Source organism: Erpetoichthys calabaricus, chromosome 16 (genome assembly GCF_900747795.2).
Source record: "Erpetoichthys calabaricus chromosome 16, fErpCal1.3, whole genome shotgun sequence".
Taxonomy (NCBI): Eukaryota; Metazoa; Chordata; class Cladistia; order Polypteriformes; family Polypteridae; genus Erpetoichthys; species Erpetoichthys calabaricus.
The window spans coordinates 85,958,683-85,985,291 of NC_041409.2; the positions used below are offsets into that span (position 1 = coordinate 85,958,683).

Here is a 26,609-nt window from a genome sequence, read left to right on the forward strand (position 1 = left end):
AACAGTAAAGAGTTATGGGGATTGTGGAAGAGAATTGAAAAAGAGAGTGCAGGCAGGGTGGAAAGAGTGGAGAAGAGTGTCAGGAGTGATTTGTGACAGACGGATATCAGCAAGAGTGAAAGGGAAGGTCTACAGGATGGTAGTGAGACCAGCTATGTTACACGGGCTGGAGACGGTGGCACTGACCAGACAGCAGGAGACGGAGCTGGAGGTGGCAGAGTTAAAGATGCTAAGATTTGCATTGGGTGTGATGAGGATGAACAGGATTAGAAATGAGGACATTAGAGGGTCAGCTCAAGTTGGGAGACAAAGTCAGAGAGGCGAGATTGTGTTGGTTTGGACATGTGCAGAGGAGAGATGCTGAGTATATTGGGAGAAGGATGCTAAGCAGAGAGCTGTCAGGCAAGAGAAAAAGAGGAAGGCCTAAGAGGAGGTTTATGGATGTGGTGAGAGAGGACATGCAGGCGATGGGTGTAACAGCGTGAGATGCAGAGGACAGAAAGATACAGAAGAAGATGATCCGCTGTGGCATCCCTAACGGGAGCAGACGAAAGAAGAAGAAGAACAAGAAAAACAACAACAACAACAACAACAACAACATACTTTCAGAAAGGTTTGTAAACATCCCCCCAAAAGAAGCATCCCACCATACCTGGATCAAAGAGTAGTTGTGTGGCTGCCTGCGGTTGGTCTGTTTAATCAGCTGGCAGTAAATCTCGTTCTGTAGCTCCAAATGGGTCAAGCAGACCTGTAGGGCATTTTGTGCTAGAGACACGTGGTAGTCAATCGATGGAGCCTCAACAAGGACATTGATGAACAGCTGGCATGACTGGGAAGTAGAGACAAGGAGGCATGAGCATAGATTTGAAAATGAGAAAGCCAAGTCAAACACTGAGCCCACTGACCCACTCACCCGACATCACCAAAGATGTGATTACTCTACTCCACAGTTGTTATTAAATCATCAAGTCAACAGATCGGTTTGAAAACATGTCAAAGGCGCTGCTCGGAATGTTGAAGAAGAAAAGCTGGCACGTGCAAATGAGGAAACCCAATTTGGATTTGGGAAAAGCAGTGTTGGTTTCATAAGGGTTTGAACTGGCAACCATGTGTTTTGTTCACTTTTCAGTGAACGTTCTGTTTTGTTGTTATAAAGCAGTCATGACTGTTTTCACTTCCGTACTGAGCCAACATCCTTCAGTGAGAACTATGGCACGTGCAGATCTGGTATCCAAACGGACAACACAATCACATCAGTCTTCTCTAATGAACGCCATTTCACCATGTTGATGAGGGCTTGTTAGCATGATGTTCGACCAGATCGAGATTCATTGATTACACTTCTTGCTTTAAACCTTTCTTCCCATTCATAAACTTTTCTGTGGAATCATGGCTGCTTTCACTTCCATACTAAGCAAACATCCTTCGGTGAATTTCAAGAGGATTCATTCCCTCTGCCCATTGATATCTCACTACAGCGTGTTGTTCAGCAATGGTGCAATCCCGCAGAGTAACGTCCATGTTCCTTTGACCTTGGCTTCAGCTAGACTAATGGTAGAGCACTGTGCTGTGAGTGTTCAAACTACCCATAAGCCATCATGAGCAGGTTGTATTGTGTTGCGTTACTGTGTCATTTTCAAATTACTTTATGAATTACCCTTATATATATATATATATATATATATATATATATATATATATATATATATATATATATATATATATATATATATTGTAATGGCCTGCCTGGATTCTTCCCTGGCCAGCACACCTCCGTAACGAAGGAGCTTGCACGGGGCAATACCTCCTCCGGGATGACAGTGGGCAGCCCCCTGGATTGCTACAATGCCACAGAGCAGGCAAGCTCAACCCTGCTGGGGCCCCCATGGCCATCACCAGGGGGCGTATGGAGAATGGCTGAACCCTCCTCTGTAGGGCTGCCATCACACCTGGAAGGGCAGCCGGAAGGGGATCATGTAACACCTGGAGCACTTCTGAGTGCTCTATAAAAGGGGACAGTTGCTACAACTCGGACAGTCAGAGTCGGGAGGTGGAGGACAAAGCTTGCGGGAGAGGAGTGGAGGCGGCAAAAGAAAAAAAAAAGGACAGAAAAAGAAAAGAGAGAAAAGGACTGAGCATTAACTGCTGTGGAGAATTGTAAGCATTATGTGCAGTGAAAAGGCAACGAAAAGGAAAATAAAAGTGTGACTTTAGGACTTGTGTGGTCTGCCCGTCTGTGCTCGGGTTAGGGGACTGTCCGACCCCCGATCTTCCACAATATGTATATTGTATCCAATATATAGTTTTGGTGCTTCCTGTTTTGCTATTTGGTTTTGAGACATGGACGCTATCCAGTGACCTGAGACAAAGTCTGGACTCCTTCAGTACTGTGTCTCTTCGGAAAATCTTTGGGTACTGCTGGTTTGACTTTGTGTTGCTCATGGAGTCCCGAATGAAGCACATTACCTGCATTATGAGGGAACGTCAGTTACGGCCATGTGGCGTGATCCGGCTCACAGGATCCTAATTGCTGAGGACCCGAACGGCTGGACCAGGCCAAGGGGACGCTCACATCACACATGGCTACGGCAGAGAGATGGTCATTTCCAGGGTGTGGGACTGGACCGTGTGTCTGCCTGGGATGGGGGTTGCCAACCAGGATACCAAGCTCTTTAATTGTGTGGAGGGTGAGGCAATGAGCTATACCAGTGCATTCTCCCCAACCTGACCTGACCTGTATATCAAGAGACATGACGGTGGATGCAGTCTCACTCAACTCTAGTCTGCATATAGATGTCCTTCCAGCAAAGCAAAGACAAGTCAACCATAACGGTCAAGAAGCACGATGCCGATAAAGCCAAGTACTCTCTGATTAGAAAAGCAAGCAGCATCTATCAGCAGTACCCACTTATTCAGAACAGAATCAGTGCTTCAAATAGAACTTCTGAAAAGCAAACCACTACATGGACTGTTCTTCAAAGACCTAGCTGGGACAATTGTAGACATAAAATCCAGTTTAGCTTGGATACAAAGCTCAAAGCTTAAGGGAGAGACATGAACCCTGATTATTGACACACAAATCCTAAGCTACTCAATACAAGGTATTGCCAGCATAAAATCCTGATCACCTAAATTCAGAGCAAACGTAGAAGGTGCAAAATAGCTTAAGAGAACATCAGCAATATTTTACAGAGTGCACTACATTGGCGCCTACAGAATTGACACATAGAAATGACCGGTTAGACAGTTCTATAAATTGGTCAATCTGCAAGAAATGTCTGACCGATAACATCAGTATGTCCCACAACCAATTATTTATATACAAGAAGGTGCAATCATGTGCCATTGGAGCCAATCATCTAGACATTGTGTTCCATAACAGGAAGGAGAAAACATGTTTGCTTATTGACATTGTCATACTGGGTGACCACCACATCACAGTCAAAGAAGCTGAAAGGATCTCAAAATATACAAATCTTCAGATAGAACTACAACATATGTGGAACGCCAAAGCCAAGATCACGTCAGTAGTCATTGGTTCACTGGAGTTCATCGAGAAAAAATCCAAACAGTACTTGGGGCTCATCTCAGGTTAACAATACCGAAGGTCTGCAACTACAGTGGATTCAGAAAGTAGTCAAACACCTTCACTTTTTTCACATTTTATTATGTTGCTGTCAGATTGGATGGAGGCCACTATTGGACATCTATTGCCAGGTCTCCCCATTGATGTTGATTTACAGTAGGTTCAAGCTGTAGCTGGGTGACTCCAGAACATTCAGAGAGTTGTCCCTAAGCCATGCCTGTGCTGTGTCTTTCCTTTGTGCTTAGAGTTCTTGTCTTGTTGGAAGGTAAACCGTTGTCCAGAGTACTCTGGAGGAGGCTTTTCATAAGGCTATCTCTGCACGTTCTTTTGTTCAGCCTTCCCTCAACCCTAACTAGTCTCCCTGTCCCTGCCACAGAAAAACAACCTTACAACATGATGCTGCCACCATCACGCTTCACTGTTGGAATGATATTGTGCAGGAGATGAGTGGTGCCTAGTTTCTTCCAGGCAGGACTCTGATGTTGGTTTCATCGGACCAAAGAGTCTTGTTTCTCACACTTTGAGAGTCTTTCAGGAGGCTTTTTTCAAACTCCATGTGGAAGTCCATGTGTCTTTTTTTTTTTACTGAGGAGAGGCTTCTGTCTGGCTACTCTGTCATAAAGCCCAGATCGGTGGAGTGTTGCAATGGTGGTTGCTCTCATGAAAGTTTCTCCCATCCTTAAACAGCTTCTCTGAATATCAACCAGAGGGACCATCAGGATCTTGGTCACCTCTCTCACCAAGGCCGTTCTCCCCTGATTGCTCTGTTTGGCTGGGCAGCCAACTCTCAGATGTGTTGTGGTTGACTTTTGCCATTTAAGAATTATGGGGGTCACTGTACTTTTTGAGAACCTCCAATGCTGCAGAAATGTTTTAGCTGTCATCTCAAAAACTGTGTCTCGACAGTTTCTCCAAGCTCTGCAGGCAATTCCTTCAACTTCAGGGCTTTTTTGTGTTTGTTCAACTGTGAGACCTCCTATAGACAGGTGTGTGTCTTTCCTAATTATGTCCAGTCAATTGAATTAACCACACGTGGACTCCAAACAAGGTGTAGAAACATCTCCACAATGATCAATAGAATGGGATGGACCTTTCAAGGGTCAAAGAAAAGGAGCTGAATTGTTGTGCTGATGGGACATTTCAGTATTTTATATTTAACACATCTTCAAACATTTCTAAAAATCCGGTTTTTGCTTTGTCACTCTGGGGTACCGAGTGATGTTTGATGAGGGAAATAAAGAAAAGATCGGGAGTGCGCTCCCCTCGACTTTCTTGTATACTGAGATAAAGGAAAAGGTCATCAGAACCACTTCCAGTTACACAATATTTCTCAAATACCATATATCTTTGTTTCTCATCATAACTAATTGATAATATCGATAAACAATCATTTATGTCTATTTATAATAAAACTTTATATCAAAATGATACTTTCGCACTTAGGGAGGTCGAAAACGGTGTTGGAATTTTTTCATGATTACATATTCATTACCTCGATAACGTGCAAAGTAAAAAGAATTATAGTCACTTAAAACATAGAAAAAGTTGTCAGTATTATATAATATTTGTTGCAATAAATTGCTAAAGGTAAAACTGCACTTAGCTACATTTAATTATAATAATGATGGCAGAAATAAAAAAAAATATATACTGTATCATAAAATTAAATTTATTACCAGGAACATGACGGAGACGTAGCAGCTTATTGTTCCCATTACATCATTATATCTACATAGCATGTTCAATATTTACATGTTATTGTTAAACTGATGATGTATAAATTAAAATTAAATTAATAATACTTAATGAAAGTATATACATTATATTGAATACAGTTTCTAATATCGTGTACACATTTATATTTCCATGATACAAAAAATTCAGATGGTTGTTTAAATAAAATACAACTTCCGGTTGAGTAATTTTTCTCAAATTTCCTATCTGTTTGCTTTTTATCTTTATAAATATCCATACAAAATTTGAATCATCCATCTGTAATGATAACCATAGTTTAATTGAAAATTTTCGAAAGTATGGGCCGGGAGTGGCCGAAAAGTTGATAGGATTCCTTATTTTTGATATAAAGCAGGTGTACAAAATCTCATTGACCGAGGGCAAAGCGTTTTCGAGTTATCGTGTTTACACACAGACAGACACACAGACATAATTTATAACAACATAACTTCAAAAATAGTATTTTCGGACCTCAAGAAGGTCTAAAAACGTCAAGATTCATCAAAATCTCAAGGTCGAATTTTTTCACGATTCCTATACTTTCTCTGTACATGGCATTTTCAGACTTGGGAAGGTCTAAAACATCAAGATTCATGAAAATCTTGAGGTCGAATTTTTTCACGATTCCTATACTTCCTCTATACTATGTATACGAGAAGGTAAAAATGAATTTGAAATGACTTTAGTATAAAGCTGCAACATAGAAACATTTGAAAAAAGTGAAGGGGTCTGTATACTTTCTGAATCCACTGAAAACTCTGAAAAGTCCTCTCATCAAGGAGTACTGGATGAGTCCTGAGAAACAAACCAACAAACCTTCAACAAAACAAATAATAATAATATACAGAAGAAGATGAGGTACATTTAGGACTGAAGCCAGGAAGCAGTTCATCACACAAAGAGTCTTCAGAATCTGTAGCCATGGAGGTGAAGTGGAGAACCCCAAACATTTTTAAAAATACCTTAAAGTAATATTAGGATGATTTGGCTATTAGCTAACCAAACGAGCCGGACAGTCTGATTGGTTGCCTCTCCTTTGTCAAACTTCTCAGTTTCTTATATTTTACACAGTTACCTGTTGTGAACAGGTTTTGCCAGCAGAGGGCAGTGTGTCCCAAGTTGCTAATCCCAAGATGACTGAAGATCAGAGCCCAGGAAGGCCTAAAGTGTTTGTAAGATTTAGGCCACTCTGCCATTATCTTCTAGTGGGGATGTGGGGCTACTGCCTTCATAAGAAAGTTCAAAACCAAAGAGCTGCCCGACGTCTCACGCAAACACCCTACAATTTCACCTACTGTGCCACAATATTACTATCATCTGCAGTGCCGTTACCTTGAAAAGCTTTAGTGCCTCCGTCTGCAGGGCTTCAGAAGGCAGAGTGGTCAGGGGTGAATGGAGGCCTTCTTTGCTGTAGCACAATATCGGCAAGTTCCACAAGGGGGAGTCTGCGAGCACAAACAGGCAAGCTGTAGAGGTTAAGACAGGTGTACGCTTGCACCCCGACAGCCAACTCCACACTTCAAAGAGAGAAAATGCCACAGCAAGTAAAAACATAAAATAAGGAGAACATATATTTTTACATAGGTGCTCAAAATAATTCAATCATCCTCACATTGCTAATTCCTCACGCAAGCAGTCTAGCTCCAAGTTTGCATGCTGGGACATTAATTGGTGAGCTTTGCCTCCTCACATACACACAACACAGATTTGCACTAATACATTGAATTTAGAAAGTATTTATACCCCTTCACTTTTTTTCAAAGTTTGATATGTTGTGCTAATCTCAGGAGTCCACTTGTGGTCAATTCAGATGGTTGCACATGATTAGGAAAGTCCTACAGTTGAGCAAAATCCAAGCCATGAGGTCAAAGGAATTACCTGCACAACTTAGAGACTGAATTGTGCTGAGACACAGATGTGGGGAAGGTTATAAAACACTTTGTGTAGCACTGAAGGTTCCCAGGAGCACAGTGGCCTCCATATGTCTTCAGTGGGAGAGGTTTGTAACAACCATGACTCTTCCTAGAGCTGTGAAATTGGGGGTAAGGGCCTTGGTAACAAGAACACTATAGTCACTCTGGCTAAGCTCCAGGGAACCTTTGTGGAGAGGGGAGACATTTCCAGAAGGAAAAACATCACTGCAACACTCCACTGGTCTGGGTTTTATGACAGAGATGGTTGGGAGCATGTGTTGATAGCACATTGTCTCACACACCATACAACGAACCACCTGGACTGGAACCCGAGTACAGCGGGAGACACCTCAGCACCACACTGGAACAGGGCGAGTTTTTTTATGGTGGCTGCAGTGTCAATCCTGCCTTCAACCACCAAGTTTTCCTCGCAAGTTGGAGGACCTGCTTGCACATTAAAGTAACACCCAGGATGAAGCAATTGCAGGGGCCTTGCTCAACGGCCCAACAGAGTAGAGTCACTTCTGGTGTTTACAGCATTCGAACCAGCAACCTTCCGACCTCAGAGCCACCACTCTGTCCTAGTGACACAGTGCTCAGACAGAAGCCTCTTCTCAGTAAATGACCATCGAAAGGTTGCTTGGACTTTGCAAAAAGACACTTAAAGGAATATCAAAGTGTAAGAAACAAGACTCTATTGTCTGATGAAACCACGTTAGCATCATGTGTGGAGAATCCAGACATCATTCATCACCCGTGGAATACAATTCCAAAGGGGAAGCATGGGGTGGCAATATCACACTGTGGGACAGCATCTCAGCAACAAGGACTTGGAGAATGGATGGGGTTGGGGGAAATCTCAACATAGCAAAGCACAGCGATATCCTAATGAAAACCTGCTCCAGAGCTCTCTGGACCTCAGACTGGGCTGAAGATTCATCTTTCAAGAGGACAACAGCCCTAAGCAACAAAGCAAAGATAACAAAAGCAAAGAGTGGCTTAGGGACAACTCAGGGAATGTCCTTGGGTTGCACAGTCAGAGCCCAGGCTTGAACCCATTCAGACATCCCTGGAGAGACCCGACAATAGCTATCCATCAATGGTCTCCATCCCACCTGACAAGAGTCTGAGAGGATCTACAGAGAAAATTGGCAGAAAGTCCTCACATCCATGTGTGTGGAGCTTGTCACGTCAGACCCAAGAAGGTTCCAGGCTGGAATGGCTGCCAAAGGGGCTTCAACACAACACTGAGTAAAGGGTGCGGGTACTTATATAAATGTCAGATTATAGTTTTTATTTGTTTAGGGTACTGAATGTTGACTGATGAGGGCAAAAATGAATTTATATGATTTTAGCACCAGGCTGCAACAAAACAAAAAATGATGAAAGTGAAGGAGTCGGAATACTTTCTGAAGGCCCTTGACACTGACAGATGACTTGACGCACACACACTCACAATGGCCCACCAGCAAAGGGAGGCTTACCTGCATCGCCTTCTAAGTCGAGGAGTTTGCTGATCATCTGCTCGTACTCAGTGCCCACCTTTGAGCATCCACTGCTTCCCGCCGCTACAGTCAGGTGGTACAGCCAGGCATCCTTCAGACAGAGGGAGAAAAATGTGAGAGTGCAGATGTGAACGAGGGGATACACCTACACGCGATTCTCTTTCTCTCCGTTTTTTTTTGTTGTTCTCCTTCTTGCTCTTTCATCGATCCCCTTTCCTCTGCAGCACAGGCTCCTTTATACAGCGTGACTGGGTACAGATGTGACCCTCTGCCCACTCCGAGGTGTGAATGAGGCACCTGACTGATGCACTCGCATTTGCACGTGTGTGCGCGATCAGCCAAGCACTGCAATTAACCCTGGAGCAGCACCATCATGGGCCCACCTGCACCTGTTCCGAGTCTGCACGTATGGACTTTTTAGTTAATATAGAATATTTTATAATTTATTACCAGTATATGTTTAAATGATTTTGTAACAATGGATTATTAAAACATAAGGAAAAGGAGTGCAAGTAACTAAACTAAATGTGGCTTAAAGCTTGAGCACATGAGGTCTGTCTCATTTTAGAGAACCCACCAGCTTGATTTTCCAAAGTTACAATGTGGTAAATGAGTAACAAACACCCCTCTAGAAAGTGAGGATAAACTAATGGGAAAGCTCAAACATCCCTCCTATGAAGCGGTGCTAAGATCAATAGTACAATCGTCAAATCACCCCTATTAGCGAAGCAACATTCAGGTAAATGGGAGAGTCGACAGGAGTTAGAAAATATTGGTGGTACTATTTGATTGGACAGAATAATAAAGCTATGCACATTAAGAGTTAGACAACATGCTGTATTAGATGAGGTAATGGTAGCAGAAAAGCAAATGAATTGTATTATTGATTGCTCACTCCACGGACCGAGACATTTGTGCCTGTCTATGTGCAAATAAAGAATTGTTCTCTATTCCCATCTGGTCTCCGTGAATGACTTCTTTGAAAATAGAGAAAAGCTTTTTCCACAGCACACGCTCTGGACTTGATTTTTATTTAAAACCTACAACCACTTATCACACACTCCCAGTTCATATTATCAGCCACTTTGCTCGTCTTTTACTTGAGCGTTACACTCACTAACATTTCCAACTCATCTTCAGTTTAAACAAAAGAATCTTTTGTTCTGTGTGTGTTCTGTTTGACAAACTGCAAATGAATGCATATTTCCTCTTCCTGTTTGCACCGACACGCCGTGTCCAGAGTAGGCAAACAACTACATAGTTTTAGCGTGGTGTGTGGAGATACTTTCTTAAACGATATGAAAATGCCAGACTGGATGGCAATCGTTAAGTTTAAAAACCTAGTAGTATGGACGTAGCTATACCTTAGAAATCATAAAGGAATTCCTCCATGAAAACGTTTTAGCCATTGTCTAGTTTTGGTGTTTCTGTTGAGCTTTTCAACAATACTTCTTACATTATGAAAACTGATCGGTGGAGGTGAAAGTAGAGAAGTGGAATAAACAAGATTATTTGCTGGCTGATTAACAGGAAGTAGACTTACCCACTGATGTGTCGCTTACAAATTTTTCTGAATGAGTAAGGAGCACACAAGATATAAAGTCCTACACAGGACATGTGCAGTCTTCAGTACAGACTTGAGGTAGACATCATACACTTCAAGTGGCTATTTAAGAAGTGACCAGATGAAAACTTGCCTGTTAGGAGATTAAATTTGCAATATGCCATAAAAATAAATGTTCTTGTTTAACCTTAGCATATCGAGTAACAATGGTATAAATACCATCCATACATCTACTGAACCTACTTAACCCAGCTTTGGTGTCACCGGGGGGTCAGCACCTATCCTGGTAGCATTGGAACCAACCCTGGACAGGGAGGCATTACAGTCACTCACGCCATGTCAATTTAAAGTTTCTGATCAACCTTGTCTACACCCTTTTGGGATGTGGGAGAAAATCTGGTTGACTTCAAACAAACCTAAACAAACATACAAACTCCACAAAAAAATGCAAACCAAGCCACAATTCAATCCCATCTGGAGCTGGGAGCCAGCTACACCACCACCACCATTTGGTCCCAGATAAACATGTCTCTGTAGTGCAGTACTTGTAGGATATTTGTAATGCAATGGAAGGAGCGAATATACACAGTGGGTCGTAAAGATATCCCACAATTCAAGGGAGAACTGTACGGGCTGTAGTGGGGGTAGAGAGGTGGGGTAGGTCTCATTCGGTAGGTTAGGCTCTGAGTTGGACCAGTGAACATAGGGGCTTTGTTGTTCAAGCATATTATGAGAACAACCTTCTGTGAAAGCGACGCAGAGAGCGTTCTGTACATGCTTCGCACTCGGCCGAAATGCATCTGTACCAGATCGGAATACGATTTTACAATGGATTTCTAACCTTCGGGCAACTGGGTCCACACTGAAGAGAAAATCAGCTGGCAGACCTAGGATAGAACATGTGAGGTTTCAACAGGTTGGGGCCACAACTCACACAGCACAGCACACGTTCGCTCGGATTGTTGAGGGAGACGTGGGGTGGCCGGCACAGTCACCACATTTAAGCCCATGTGACTTTTTCCTTTGGGGATACCTAAACCCTCTTCTAAAGATCTAAAGATCTCTCGAGGATTTGAAAGAAAGGATCAGACAGGAAATCAACGCGATTCCGCCTGAGATGACCCAGAGAGTGACGGAGAACTTCCGGGAATGTCTGCAGCAATGTATTGCCAATGATGGCCACCATTTGTCTGATATGATTTTTAAAACCCATTAAAACAAAACTGTTTTTTATGTTCTTTTCAGAAATATGTACTTTTTTTTTTTTTTTAGATAGCTTCGTTCATTTTTATACCCCTTCAAAATGTGGGAGATCTTTATGCCCCACCTTGTATAACAGGGAATGGCTGAATGGTTTGTGATGTCATCTAGTGATGCTGTGAATCAAGGAGATCATCAAGGCTCAGGTGTAGTGTTTGAAAGGTAATTTCAGGACCACATCAGCTAAAGATGTGCTCAGTGTCCATGACTTCAGGAGCAGGTAGCATCTGGGCAGATGCCCCAAAGAGTGACAAAAAATGTCAACTGTCATCATCGTCTCACTGAAGCCAGAGTGATGTGTCCCATTGTCCTTGCTTAGGGCCCTTCTCCTCTTGGAAGTTGAATCTTCTGAGGTCCAAGTAGTTCTGCAGCAGGTTTTCTTTAGGATATCTTTGTACTTTGCTACGTTGAGCTTTCCCTCAGCCCTGACCAGTCTAGCTGCTGAAAAACAATCCTGAAGTATGATAAAGACCATGGAAGACTCTCAATATGCAGCAGAGTCTGTGTATTTTAGTTTTTGTTTGCAGAGTTTGACAACCACAGTCAAAAAAATGTAATGTTTGGATCTACCGCATCTCTGTCTTACCACAGTTTCCTGTTACTAAAGCTCAAACTTCATTAATGACTACAGGGAATATGAGATCTTTCATTGAGAGACTAAAAGGGTGATGTATTAATTCTCCTGTCCTTACAATATGCAGTGCCTTTCAGAGCAAACTACTAATCAAAAGGTATCAGTCCATGAACTAATCAGTGGACATTGAAAATACAAAGGTGGAAAGTGCTGGGGTTTCAAGAAGGAAGAAGTCAAGACTCCAACCCTGTTGTGAGAAAACACCCATTAGGTATCTGATAAAAAAGTCAGGTCAGGTTAGGGAGCATGCACTGGTACAATGCATTGCCTCACCCACCACATGACATAACAGCCCAGGATCCTGGTTGGTAAACCCCCAGGCAGACACGTAGTCCAGTCCCACCCTCCGGAAATGACTCTCTATCTTCCGCAGCCAGATGTTACATGGGTGTCCCCTTCCATTCGAGGACTAGTGCCACAAGACAGTAGTGCTGTAACTGACGCTCCCTCACAATGCAAGTAATGTGCCTCATTCGGGACTCTGTGAGCAACACAAAGTCAAACCAGTGATACTCAAGGATTGTCCCAAGAGACACAGTATTGATGGAGTTCAGTCTTCATCTCAGGTCACTGGATAGTGTCCATGTCTCGCAACCAAATAGCAAGACAGGAAGCACCAGGACTCTAAAGACTTGAACCTTTGTTCTTTTGCAAAGAAATCAGGAGCACCACACACCCCTTCTAGTAACCTCATGATCACCCATGTTCCCCCAGTCCATCTAATGACTTCATAGGAAGAGTCACAAGAGTCACCAGAGACATGAATATCACTGCCGACAAAAAAGAAGAACAATCCCTCTATGTGATCGACCTGGAAGGCCATGTGATCCTGTGCCAGACTCTACTGCCAGCTTGGATTTTATAGGAAGACCAGCACCATTTAAATCCAAAGGGTATGAGTCAAGGGGTAAGGGTGTGCAGTGTGTTGGGCATTGGCTGCCCTGCCAGTGGAGACACACCTCACAAACTCACCTTCTCATGCTTGCTCCCAATGAGCAGATAAGTGGGGCTCTGCTCTTTGGGGTAGACCACCAGAGTGTAATGGGAGGAGAGGAAACCGCGGCCACCCGCCTCATAGTCCTCGTCAGAGTCACATGACCGATCCACTTCTTCAACACGTGCTTCTCTCATCCGCAGCTGACCAAGAGGGAACTGCAACAAGGAATGTGAGGTCACAGTTGGAAAATGGCAAAAAACAGAATGTTAGAAAGGCAAGAGTATGGAGAAGAGAAGGAATGGCTCATGATCTCTAGCATACCACCTTATCTGTGAAACATGGAGGGGGCATTGTTATGGCATGGTCAAAGATGGCTGTCAATGGAATTGGTCACTGGTGTTCATTGATGATACAACTGCTGGCAGAAGTAGCAGGATGAATACTGAAGTGTCCAGGGTGCTACACTGTCTGCTCAGATTCAGCCAAATGCTGCAAATCTAATAGGACGACACTTCACAGCTCAGATGGACAATGAGCCAAAACACAACCAAGTGCTTTTCAAGGCAAAATAGTGGAAGATTCTTCAATGGCCAAGCCAATCAACTGACCTCAGCCAAACTGGACATGCAGTTCACTTGCTGAAGACAAAACTGAAGGCAGAAAGTCCGACAAACAAGCAGAACCTGAAGACCAGTGCAGTAAAGGCCTGGCAAAGCATCACTAGAGTGGAAATTGAGCACTTGGAGATGGCCATGGACTCAGACTTCAGGCAGCCACTGACTGGAAAGGATTTTCAACCAAATATTGAAAATGAGCATTACATTTATGATTAAGTTACTTTGTCTAAATACTTTTGAGCCCCTGAAAGTACGGGTACGATGTATAAAAATGACCGTATTCACTAAACAGCTCAAACAATATTTTTGTTAAACCCCTTGAAATAAAGCTGAAAGTCTACACTTCAGTCACATCTTCATTGCTTTGTTTCAAACCCATTGTGGTGACACACTGAGCCAAAATTATGAAAATTGTGTCACTGTCCAAATACTTATGGACATGACTGCAAAAGGAGATCTTAGGCTGCACTTAGATGGAGCTCCAGTGTCATGTGGGCACTGACTACAGTGTGAGAGCGAGCAGTGAAACAGAAATGATGCCATGTGGCAAAGTGTGCCCGGCCCTGAGCATTTATTACTTCCTTACCCGGTCGTCCTGGTTCCGATAATAGTGGAATACCTTCCCAATGAGTGAGCACCACACCAGTTTGGAGTGTCCGTGCTTCACCTGTCAAAAAAAGAGTTACAGAAAAACAACATTTAGGACATGTGTGTGCTTGAGCTTAATTCAGTACTACACAGTAGCTGGGTGATGCCACGTTATTTCATTGCTAAGTTAACAGAGGATTCAGAAAGCATTCAGACGCCAGCACTTTCTGCACCATTTATTGTGTTGTATTTCATTCATGATGGATATATTTGGCATTTTTGCCCATCAATCCACACTCAATAACCCATAATGACAAACTGAAATCGTGCTATCAGAAATGTTTCCAATTTGATTAAAACTCCCAAACTAAAATCTCTCCTTCACATAAGTATTAGGGCCCTTTGCTGTGGCAAACTGTGCTCAGGTCCATCCTGTTTGTTTAAATTCCCCTCAAGTTGTGTCTATGCGCCTCATGTAAAAATGGTGCGTACAGACAAAAATTTTGCGTACGCCTGTTCCCACGCTCACTTTGAGATGTATAAAAACTAAATGTGATACACAGCTACGCACATTTTAACGGTAGCCTCACCCTGTGCATACGCATTTTTCTGTTTGATTTTGCAAATGGGTGGCACCCAGAGTCAAAGCAGTGCTATTGTTTCTGTGTGTAGTCCCTTTTCTTTTTTAGATTCACATCAATGACATGGGATTTATCAAATACACCAAAATGAAATGCATATTATTTACAAAGTTAAGGCACAGAATGGACAAACGATTCTAACTACCTTGCCTGCTGTAGCATTGTTGGACGACATCACAAATGGTAGAATTAGAAGAGAGTGCGTGTTTATAGATGACTAGCCGTCCCCAGAGGCTTCGCCCGCATAGAAGTGAAACAGGACAGTGAAGAGGGCCCTGCCTGGCTCCCCACTCCTGACACCACTCTTCCCCCTCCACTCGGCCCGGAGCCTCTGTCTCGGATTAGCGCGAATATATTGCTCCTGCAAGTGAACTATGATTCTTAGCATGATGAGAGAAGTCGCAAAATCAACTGGAATGTTCAAGCAAATTATAGAAAAAAAAAACATCTAAATTCATGAAGTAGTTCTCTCGTGAAAAGCGGACAGACAGACAGACAGACAGACGTTGGATTTTATATATATACTAGCCGTCCCGCATAGTAATGAAACAGGACAAAGTTTAAAAATCAATAAACAAACAGGTATTGCTAGCTAAGTGGAGGCAAGGTACGCTCCAACACGTGGCGAGAGGTAGACCGACTTGAACGGAGGCTGTTGCGTGAGTGAGGAGGACCCCGCCCGGCTCCCTACTTCTGAGGTCCTGCCTTCCCCTCTCCTCGGCCCGCAGCCTCTCTCGCATTCGGGTGAATAAATTGGAACCGCAAGCAAACTATGACACTTATTGTGATGAGAGAAGTCGCAAAATCAACCGGAATGTTCAAGCAAATTCTGGAGAAAAACCTGATCTAAATCAGTGAAGTAGTTCTTTCTGTCGCTAGCTAAGCGGATGTAAGATACGTCCCGAGGCTGGCGCGTGAGTGAGGAGGGCTCCGCCTCCCTCCCCTCGGCCCACTGCATCTCTCTTGGATTCACGCAGACAAATTGGTACCGCAAGTGAACTATGATTCTTAGCACGGTGACAGAAGTCGCAAAATCAACTGGAATGTTCAAGCAAATTATAGAAAAACACCCGCTCTAAATCCGTGAAATAGTTCTCTCGTGAAAAGTGGACAGACATACAGACAGACAGACGTTGGATTCTGTCTATATATATATATATATATATATATATATATATATATATATATAGAGAGAGAGAGAGAGAGAGAGAGAGAGAGAGAGAGAGAGAGAGAGAGAGAGAGAGAGAGAGATGATGATGATGATGATGAGGACTGGCTTCTAAGTCGATTTCGATTTCCAAGACCTATCCTCTTGGAGTGTGTCAAACTCTTCGTTGTCCATCATATCTGTCTGACAACCCCTACCTGCACCACCTTCTTTCCCAGCGCTCACCAATTATTACAACCCTAGAGTTTACATTCCCCTTCTTCTCAAGGGGCCCATCTCTCCTCAACTCTCCTGCACCCCCAGACTTTAACTTGAGAGATAATGGTGGTCTGTGGCTTATACGGGTTAATAAAAATATATAGGCATGAGCTTTTTATCTCCTAACTCTGACATCTTAATACTTAATAAAATATAGTGTCTACGTTTCTCATGTGTTTATAGTACTTTTTCTAATACGTAGAAATTACCAATTACAAGAATATATTTTTCTGTACAGGTTTTTTGCCACAGGAGCTTTTCAATGTGAACTTCCTTACTGATTCGGTATTTCACAAACATCACCAAGTTGCGCCATGCCAACTGTATAGGATGGTATTATCCGCTCCTCATCCATATATATATGATTTCGTTACACTGTGATTGAACTGTGAAACATCAAAGTGCAATTCACAGCAACGTGCGGTTTTCCAAATGTAATCGGAGCGGTCGATTAGGCCTTGTACCTGCGTATAGAAAGTCCACAATTCACACTGCATGCCAGGGACAAAAACCAAGCCATGGAATCCATAAAACTCTCTGTAGACCTCCACTATCAAATTGTGATGAAGCATAGCTCAGGACAAGGGGATTAAACCATTTATAAAGCTATGAGTAGTCCCAGGAGCACAGTGACCTCAATTATTGTGAAACGGGAGACAATTGAGACCACCAAGACACTTCTGTCAAAAGTGAGTAACTGGGCAAGAAGGGCTACGGTCAGGGAGGTGACCAAAAACCCCAATGATCTCTCTAACAGAGAGCTTCAGAAGTTCTCTGCTGAGCTGGGAGAAGAACGATCATCTCAGCAGCACTCCATTACTCTGTTGTTGATGGCACTTGGAGTTTGCCAGACAGCATTTAAAGGACTCTGAGAGCAGGAGGAACAAAGATCCTCTGGTCTGATGAGGCAAAAATTAAACTCTTTGGGTAGAACTCCAAGCACATTGTCTGGCAAAGATGTGAAGTATGGTGGTGGCAGCATCATGCTATGGTGGTACTTCTTAGTGACAGGGACATGGTAGAAGGATGAATGCAGCCAAATACGGAGAGACCCTTGAAGGAAACCTGCTCCAGGGTGCAAGTCACCTCAGACAGGGAGACGGTTAACCTTGACAATGACCTGAACCAACAGCCAAGACGATGCTGGGGTGGCTTCTCTGAGTGTCTTTGAGTGGCCCTACCAAAGCCCAGACTTCAACCCCACAGAATATCAGTGGAGAGACCTGAAGCAGTTTACAAACACCTCTCATCCAGTCTAACAGAGCTTCAAGAAGAAAGGGATCAAGTGCCCAAGTCCAGGCATACAAAGCTTGTAGAGACTTATCAAGAAGACTCAAGGCTGGAATTGGTGCCAAAGGGGTCTTCTACAAAAGACGAAACTAAGGGTCTGAATATTCAAGTGTTTGATTTTTTAATAAATGTACAAAGCTTTAGGAAAACAAGTTTTCACTTTGTTATTGTGGGTTATCAAATGAAGATTGATGGGCAAAAAAGCAAATTTATTAACTGAAACACAATGAAGTATGCAGAAAGTGAGGTGGCCTGAATACTTTCTGAATCCTCTATAATAATCCTGTGAGGGTGGCTGGGTAACGCTGTGGGCAGCGCTGCCACCACACGATTTTTATTCTTCAAATCTTATGCCTCTTTCCTGTCTGTATGAATTCTGAATGCTACCTTTATGTCTGCCTGGGGTTTTTCTTCATGTACTCCAGTCTTCCTCTCACATCCCCAAAGACGTGAAGGTTAGTTTAACTGGCAATTCCAGACTGACACAGTGAGGGTGTGTACACGAGAAGTTCCCTGAAATGGACTGGCGTCCAGTCCAGGGTCAGTCCTTAACTTATGTCCAGTGCTGCTGGCATAGGCTCTGGTCCCATAGACCCCTGAATTACATTACATTATGCGGGTCTCAGAATGCTATGTTATGCTCTGTTACAAATCCCACATCCTCAAGATCTTAGAAACTGGAAAGAATGAAAAATTTCAAAACCCACAGCACCATCGTTTCCACTTTTGGCATGACATGAGCTCTAGCAAATGCAATAGGCTTCTCCTAAGGCCCTTCAGGGTTTGTTCCCCTCGGGGAGGCCAATGTGTGCAAATACGACAGCTTGGCATTCTAAATCAGGTGTACTACATTGGATAGGCTTCAGCCACCAAGTTCTTAACAGCTGGCAGCACGCCTTCTTAAGATTGTGTTGGACATTTAATAGATCCCCTTGGCCAATCCTTGAAGGACCTGTTTGAAATATAGCACCCTGAGGTCAAGATCATGTCCAATGGATGGCCATCCCATTGATCTAATTTTACCCTGCTCCAACTGGGCACCAAAATAGATGCTTTGTGGCCTCTATAAGAATCCCTGAGGTCATTGCATTGCATCTGTCTCTACCCTGATCCTGCCCAATTGAGCCATGTATGCCTACCTTAGTAAGCCATCCTCGAACAGAGGGCTTCCCAGCAGCCTCTGTGATGACTGGATTAGTGGCCTGCACCTTGAGCAGGTTCTGGAGGACCCGGATCCATTCCTCCAGGATGTTCGGGGAATCAGCGGTCAAGTAGTATGTCTTCTTTTCAGTGATTAGCTGTAGAAGAGAATAAATAATGAAAGCCAAGGAAGATCTTGGTGAGGAAATAAGGCACACATACAGTGAGAATTCACTAGCTGGACGTAGGGAGGTAAGTCAATGACCCTCACATTTCATTCACAAGATAACTGATGCAACTTTTAGTAATAAGCTCCTGCACCCAGACGAAGCCCTCAAGGAGAACATGGCTCCAACATCCACCTCCATAAGGTTGGGAAAGCTGGAGGGCGTCCCCCACACTACTCACATTCCCCTCTCTGCCCAACGGTACTCCTGAAGCCCTCTTACCTGAAAGGTCTGAGCTCCTTCACCTCGAGCGATGCGGCATGAGGAAGTCAGCTCGATCTGGCCCTGCGGCTTTCTGATCACATCACTCTGCAAAGTAAGTGTCAGAGGAGAGATGGAGCAATGAGTGAGGTGGTCGCTTCTTAGAATTGAGAATGGTGTTGAACAAAGTAACATTTGTTAGGCTTTCGGTGTCCAACAAAGCAAAGCCTTAACAGATTGCACAGTCAGGAACTAATGGAGACCCTCTGGATTTATAGGGCGGAGGGCAGGTCCTGGAGGTGATTGACAGCTGAGCCCACCTCTTTGGGCGACCGCCCACAAAACACATGGAACATAACCCAGGCAGCTTACTTACATAGTTACAGTCAAAAACAAAGATCAATGCAAATAATCAATGAAAGTAACATTAACATAAATAAAAGAATCAAGAATGAATAAAACTGACCTAACACATGAATTTGAACCCCCAGCCACTGGAAGCTGGGGTGGATGGGTTCACCCTGGCTGAAACACAACAACTTGATGGAGATAAAGAAAGCCAATTGCCCCTTCACCACTTACCTGCGTACCAGAAGGACTCTGAATGAGTGACCAACTTTTTCTGCAACCCTAACCTCACGCTAGCATTTGGTCAGCTTGCTTTCTGAACCTTATCTGATGAACACAGGCATTAATGAAAGATAAGCTGTACACTTTGTAACAGACCAAAAGGTTCCTAGAAGGACATCTACACGTACGAGCTTTGGCTCTCTACTACCATTTTGGGGAAAAATATGCAAGGGAAGGTTTGGATCAGAAGACAAAAACGTCTATAAATGGGCAAAAGCCAGTAACGCTCAAAAATACTGAAACCTGAAAACCCAAAATATCAACCAAAAATGAGTATTTGTGGAGTATGCTGGGAGATTATGGGTTCCAGGGATCATTCGATCCATGCATAATCACAGTGAGAGCTGTGTCTTCTGTAGATTACACATGGGCTGGATGGACATCCCGGCAAGAAGAGGAGGTAGTTCCTTACCCGGACTTTGGAGCGCCTAACAGGCAGATGGGCATTCCAGTCCGGGAGGAATCAGACTCGGAAGGAAGGGAGCAACAGTCAGCCCAGAGAAGAAAACAGAAGATATCGCTGGGGGCTTATTACTCTCCCAGCATGGTAGATGGCAGCAGACCCAGATATTGGTGCCCAGTAGAAAGCCAAGCAGGGCATGTAGGGAGATGTAGTCCTGCTGGGATCACTGGGTGCCGTAAGAGGGTGCTGCAGGGAGACAAGCTCCCTGCTGTAATGGACTCACGTAGGACCCGGAAGTACTTCCGTCGGGCAGTGTCCCTGGCACCAGAAGTATTCCCGGATCATTAATAAAAGGGGCCACACCCCCTTGACCAGGTGAGTCGGAGCTGGGAGGAAGAACAGCAACACTCGACTGGAGGAGGGCAGTGTGGTGGTGAGAGAAATTGTGGGGAAGAATTGAATTGTGGAGAAAGAAACCTGTGCTTTTGTTACTTGTTTGAGGAGTCTGGTTAATAAACCAACCTTAATTTGAACCCGGGACTGTGCTTGTGTGTTCGGGTCGGGGTTTGGGCTCGTCGAATGCACCAGTTTCTATCACACTGCGTATTCGGAAAAACATCAGCACCATTTCCAGTAGGGTTGGGACCCGGCCAGGGCTGTGCTTTGTCTCTTGTACTGTTTGTGATCTTCATGGACAGGATATCAAGATGCAGCTGAGGAGGCCCAATTTGGTGACCTCAGAATCTCGTCACTGCTCTTTATAGATGACGTGGTCCTGTTGGCTTCTTCGGGCTGTGAACTGCAGCACACATTGGGATGAACTGGGTTTCCTCACCGAGCATAAAGTGACTGGGATGAGGATGAGCACCTCGAAATCTCAGGTCACGTTCCTCAGTAGGAAAAAAGTGGACGGTTCTCTTCAAGTGAGAGGTGACTTACTGCTTCACATGGAAGAGATTAAGTACCTCAAGGTCTTGTTCACGAGTGAAGGGAAAATGATTGGTGGGATCGACAGACGGATTGGGGCAGTAAGTGCATTTATGAGGTTGCTATACTGATCTGTCATGATGAAGAGGGAGCTGAGTCGGAAGATTAAGCTCTCGATTTACCAGTTAATCTACGTCCTTACCCATGAGCTCTGGGTAATGACTGAAACAAAATGAGTTATCTCTGCACTGTGGCTGGGCTCTTCCACAGAGATTAAGATGAGAAGTGCATTGATCCGTGAGAGGCTCGGAGTAGAACCGCTGACCCGAGAGGGGCCAATTGAGGTGGTTCAGGCATCTGATATGGAAGCCTCTCTGTGGAGGTTTTACAGGTATGACCAGCCAAGAGAAGACCCCACGGAAGACCCCCAGCTCACTTAAAGGATTATATCTCCCAAATAGCCTGGGAATGCCTTGGGATCCCCAAAGTATGAGTTGGCAAGTGTGGTTTGAGACATATGGGCCTCACTGCTAAGACTGTTGCCCCCGCAACTGGTGGAAAATGAGTGAATGGATACACAGAGGTCTGCCTATTGGAAAGGAGAGAGGCTAGCTGGCAGTGATTATGTTTTTCAGCAAAAATCCCAAATCCCGGATGCCATTAGTAGGGTACCGTCATCCTAAACTCCCTCTAGGTAATGCTGTCACGATGAGCTATTGGTGGGCGGTCAACAGCAACACAGCTGCTGATCTTCAAAATAGAAGAAAAAAATAAATAATCATAATTCAAAAAATAATTATTACAACGAGAAAATGACAAAATCCAAGAATCATTACAGGATCTGTGCCAGTGATTGGGGCACAATTTGAGAGATGAAAGCTTCCTTAAAAAGTGGACCTCCAGGCTCTTGGAAGATGGCTTATAACAAAAGGTTTCACAAAGACTCAACTCCAGGGAGTTGCAGAGGTCCTAGCAAAGAGCCTACAACCCATACTGAGCTGAGGAAGACAATGCCACACCACATTCTTGGACAAAGGACCACGTGCCCTCACGTGAACTTCGCTGCAAACAAAGCTCTTCACCAAAAATGCCAAGGAGTTCATAAGGAATTGCATCATGAAAGAGGTTCATCGGAATCAAGAAAAATACAAAACTACACGGTGGTTGTAAGCAGCCAACTGAAGACCTGTTGTGTCATGTTTCACAAGCTCACGATTAACTGCATCAAGTAGCTTCTGCAGGCTTAGATCTAACAAAACAGCACCACAACCTACGCCTCTTTCACATAGCTGAACATTTGTGCAAGAAAAGGTGAACCTATCCAGATTTTGTTTGTGCGCCCCCAAGTTGTCACAGCAGTTTAATTTTCTCACACAGTGATGTCCCACAACACCCCACTTCAATGAACTAAGGTTTATTCTAAGATGAGATTCACTTCCTTCCTCAGCAGGTCTGAGGACCAGGAACCAAACAAAATTGTTTTATAAAGATGGGGTCCACATTATAGAAATGACTGACTGCTCACTAAGACGGTGATGCCCGGGTTGCCCACAGCTGGCATACATGTCCTTGAACGCAATAGCCATGAAGCTGATACAGACTAGGGTGAATAAAGACACAGAGCAAAACTAACATCCACTTACTGGTGATTTGTAGTACAAGATCTCTCCATTCCTTAAAACAAACCAGCGTCGTTTCCATGCTTTCACACGGCTTCCCATTTTCAGAAGGTACCCCGATTTCTCCAAAGGCTCCTGTAAAGAAAAAAAAAACGCACTCCAGTTGAGGTGCCCCTGACAATGTCTGCCTTACCCACTCCAACTGCAGAAAGTCACTTACAGCACAGCTGCTCTCTGAGGAATAGGAGGAGGTCCTTAACAACTTGTGTTCAGGCTCCGAGTAATCACTGTCCAAAGAGCAGGCGTCGGGAGGAATGGCGTAGTCGCTCTCCGAACTCACGGATGACATGGAGACCCCTGCAGGAGGGAGAGCACAATTGTTTGTTACACTCTAACACTTGGCACTCCGAATGTACAGTACAGTGATCCCTCGCTATATCGCGCTTCGCCTTTCGCGGCTTCACTCTATCGCGGATTTTATATGTAAGCATATTTAAATATATATCGCGGATTTTTTGCTGGTTCGCGTATTTCTGAAGACAATGGGTCTTTTAAGTTCTGGTACATGCTTCCTCAGTTGCTTTGCCCAGTTGATTTCATACAATGGACGCTATTGGCAGATGGTTGAGAAGCTACCCAACTTACTTTTCTCTATCTCTCTCTTGCGCTGACTTTCTCTGATCCTGACGTAGGGGGATTGAGCAGGGGGGCTGTTCGCACACCTAGACGATACAGACGCTCATCTAAAAATGCTGAAAGATTATCTTCACGTTGCTACCTTCTGTGCAGCTGCTTCCTGAAGCGACATGCTGCACGGTGCTTCGCATACTTAAAAGCTCGAAGGGCACGTATTGATTTTTGATTGAAAAACAAACTCTGTCTCTCTCTCTCTATCTCTCTTTGTCTGCTCCTGACGAGGGGGTGTGAGCTGCAGCCTTCAACAGCTTTGTACCGGCGGTGCTTCACATATTTAAAAGCCAAACAGCCCTATTGATTTGTTTGCTTTCCTCTGTCTTTCTGACAGTCTGTGCTCCTGATGCGCACTCCTTTGAAGAGGAAGATATGTTTGCATTCTTTTAATTGTGAGACAGAACTGTCATCTCTGTCTTGTCATGGAGCACAGTTTAAACTTTTGAAAAAGAGACAAATGTTTGTTTGCAGTGTTTGAATAACGTTCCTGTCTCTCTACAACCTCCTGTGTTTCTGCGCAAATCTGTGACCCAAGCATGACAATATAAAAATAACCATATAAACATATAGTTTCTACTTCGCGGATTTTCTTATTTCGCGGGTGGCTCTGGTTCGCAACCCCCGCGATGGAGGAGGGATTACTGTACTGTTCAAACATTAAAGGACATCAGAGTGTGTAGTGTGAGAAACAAATTGGTCCTCAGTTGACTTCTTCTTTAAATACATACAAAATCCCAGTGTCACCTACAACAGAGAAAAGTCGATTCTGGGATACTGGCCTTAGAATCAGAGTTTCAAAGAAAAAGCCACATGTGAAACTGGCAAATGAAAAGAAAAGGTTCAACTGTGCAAAAGAATACAGACACTAGGCGGAAGATGACTTGAAAAGCGTTTGAAGCTCAGCACCCTGGAGTCATCTCAGTACTTGGGTGAAGCTCCTATGACTGCCTGGGGGGGTTTCTTGGGTCTGATGTGACTAGCTTTGCACGCATGGATTTGGGGATTTTTCAGCCATTCCACTCTGCAGTGTGTCTGTCTGCAGAGAGACCATCGACCTCGTCGAGGGGTTTACATACTTTGACAGTGACATTCATGTCCCCGGTGACTCTTCCTATGAAGTCAGTGGATGGATTGAGAGAGCATGGGGGGTCATGAGGTCGCTGAAAAGGGATGTGTGGCGCTCCTGATATCTCTGCAAAAGGACAAAGGTCCAAGTCTTTAGAGTCCTGGTGCTTCCTGTCTTGCTATATGACTGTGAGACATGGACGCTATCCAGTGACCTGAGATGAAGACTGGACTCCTTCGGTACGGTGTCTCTTCGGTGAATCCTTGGGTACATCTGGTTTGACTTTGTTTCAAATGAGTGGATGCTCACTTAGTCCCGATTGAAGCATATTACCTGCATTGTGAGGGAACATCAGTTACAGCACTATGACCATGTGGCCCGATTCCCCAAGGGTGATGTGGCTCATTGCTGAGGACCTGAATGGCTGGACCAGGCCAATGGGACACCCACGTAACACCTGGCTGTGGCAGATAAAGGGTCATTTCCGGAGAGTGGGACTAGACCATGTATCTGCCTGGGTTGGGGGGCTTGCCAACTAGGATCCAGAATTGTTTCGTCATGTGTTGGGTGTGGCAACACACTGTACCAGTGCATGCTTCCCAGCCTGACCTAACCTGACCATTCAGCTTTCACTCAATCATATTTTGTCTCCCAGTCCCTGCTACTGAAAAACAACCCCACGACATAATGCTGCCACCACCATGCTTGACTGTTGGAATGGTACTGCGCAGGTGACGGACAGTGCCTGGTTTTCTCCAGACATGAAGCTTAGAACTGACGCCAAACAGTTCAATCTTCATTTCATTAGATCAGAGAATGTTGTTTCTCATTATCTGAGATTCCATTGGGTAGTTTTTGTCCAAACTCCAAGTAAACGTTCATGTGCCATCTGGGGTATGTGCCATAAAGCCTAGATTGATGGTCATTCTTTAGGATGTTTCTCTCATCTCCACACAGGTCCTCTTGAGCCCAGCAAGAGTGACCATTGGGTTCTTGGTCACCTCACTTACTAAGGCCCTCCATCCCAATTACTCAGTTTGGCTGGGCAGCCATCTCTAGGGAGAGTCATTAGTCCAAGAATTAGTCTAATTATAACAAGAACAGAAGAAAATACGAACATATAACTCCAGTTCTGAAATCCTTACACTAGCTACCAGTTAAGTTTACAGCAGATTTCAAAATCCTTATTTTAACATATAATGTCTTAAATGGCCAAGGTCCACCTTACATATCTGAACTTATCATGACTTACAAACCAGAACACACATTAAGATCTCATGATGCTGGTCTGCTTATGATCCCAGGGATTAATAAAATAACAGTGGGAGGTCGAGCTTTTAATTACAGGACCCCTAAACTGTGGAGTGGTCTGCCTGCTACTATAAGAGATGCCCCTTCAGTCTCAGCTTTCAAATCCCAGCTGAAGACTCACTACTTCAGTTTAGCACACCCTGACTAGAGCTGCTGATTAACTGTACAGACTGCATCTCTGTTGTTAGTCATTAGCACTAAAACATAAGTAATATGATAGTTAGAATTTGTTACTAACCCTCACCTATTTTGTTTCTCTTCTCTGTACTCAAATGTGGAACTTCGTACCACTGTGCACCTGCCAAGTTGTTTTGCCTTCCTAAGGTAAAGTCATCTCTGATGGAGGATCGCAGGAATCATCGGGTAGAGGGGTCCTTTCATCGGATTGGCTGGCTCAGAGCTGACTCAGCTTGAAATTGCCAATAGGGGGATGTAGCTTGATGGACAAATCCAAATCGTATTCTGTGATATCATCTACTGTTGAATTCTGCTCTGTACTTGTAATATTTATATAGCAATATTATATTATATTGAGGATTACTTGTTTTCTGTTCTCTGTATTGTATTGTAATTACCCTTTTTTTGACATTCACTGCACGCCCAACCTACCTGGAAAGGGGTCTCTCTTTGAACTGCCTTTCCCAAGGTTTTTTCTATTATTTCCCTACAAGGTTTTTTTTTTTTTTTATGGGGTTGGGTT

General features: G+C 43.9%; 1 protein-coding gene across 2 annotated transcripts in view; it reads right to left on the reverse strand.

The window, feature by feature from the left end:
• Positions 1-26,609, reverse strand: part of plekhh1 (pleckstrin homology domain containing, family H (with MyTH4 domain) member 1) — a 138,767-nt gene that overhangs the window by 29,315 nt on the left and 82,843 nt on the right. Inside the window, exons 12-20 of one of the 2 annotated variants that reach the window (XM_051919759.1) lie at positions 23,063-23,199; positions 22,867-22,977; positions 19,285-19,371; positions 18,835-18,993; positions 14,337-14,417; positions 13,169-13,348; positions 8,718-8,829; positions 6,653-6,837; positions 653-829 (exon numbers count right to left, since the gene is read on the reverse strand). In XM_051919759.1, coding sequence (XP_051775719.1) covers positions 653-829; positions 6,653-6,837; positions 8,718-8,829; positions 13,169-13,348; positions 14,337-14,417; positions 18,835-18,993; positions 19,285-19,371; positions 22,867-22,977; positions 23,063-23,199 — 1,229 coding nt within the window. The remainder of the gene's footprint in view (positions 1-652; positions 830-6,652; positions 6,838-8,717; positions 8,830-13,168; positions 13,349-14,336; positions 14,418-18,834; positions 18,994-19,284; positions 19,372-22,866; positions 22,978-23,062; positions 23,200-26,609) is intronic. The other variant, XM_051919761.1, reaches the window with a different exon arrangement.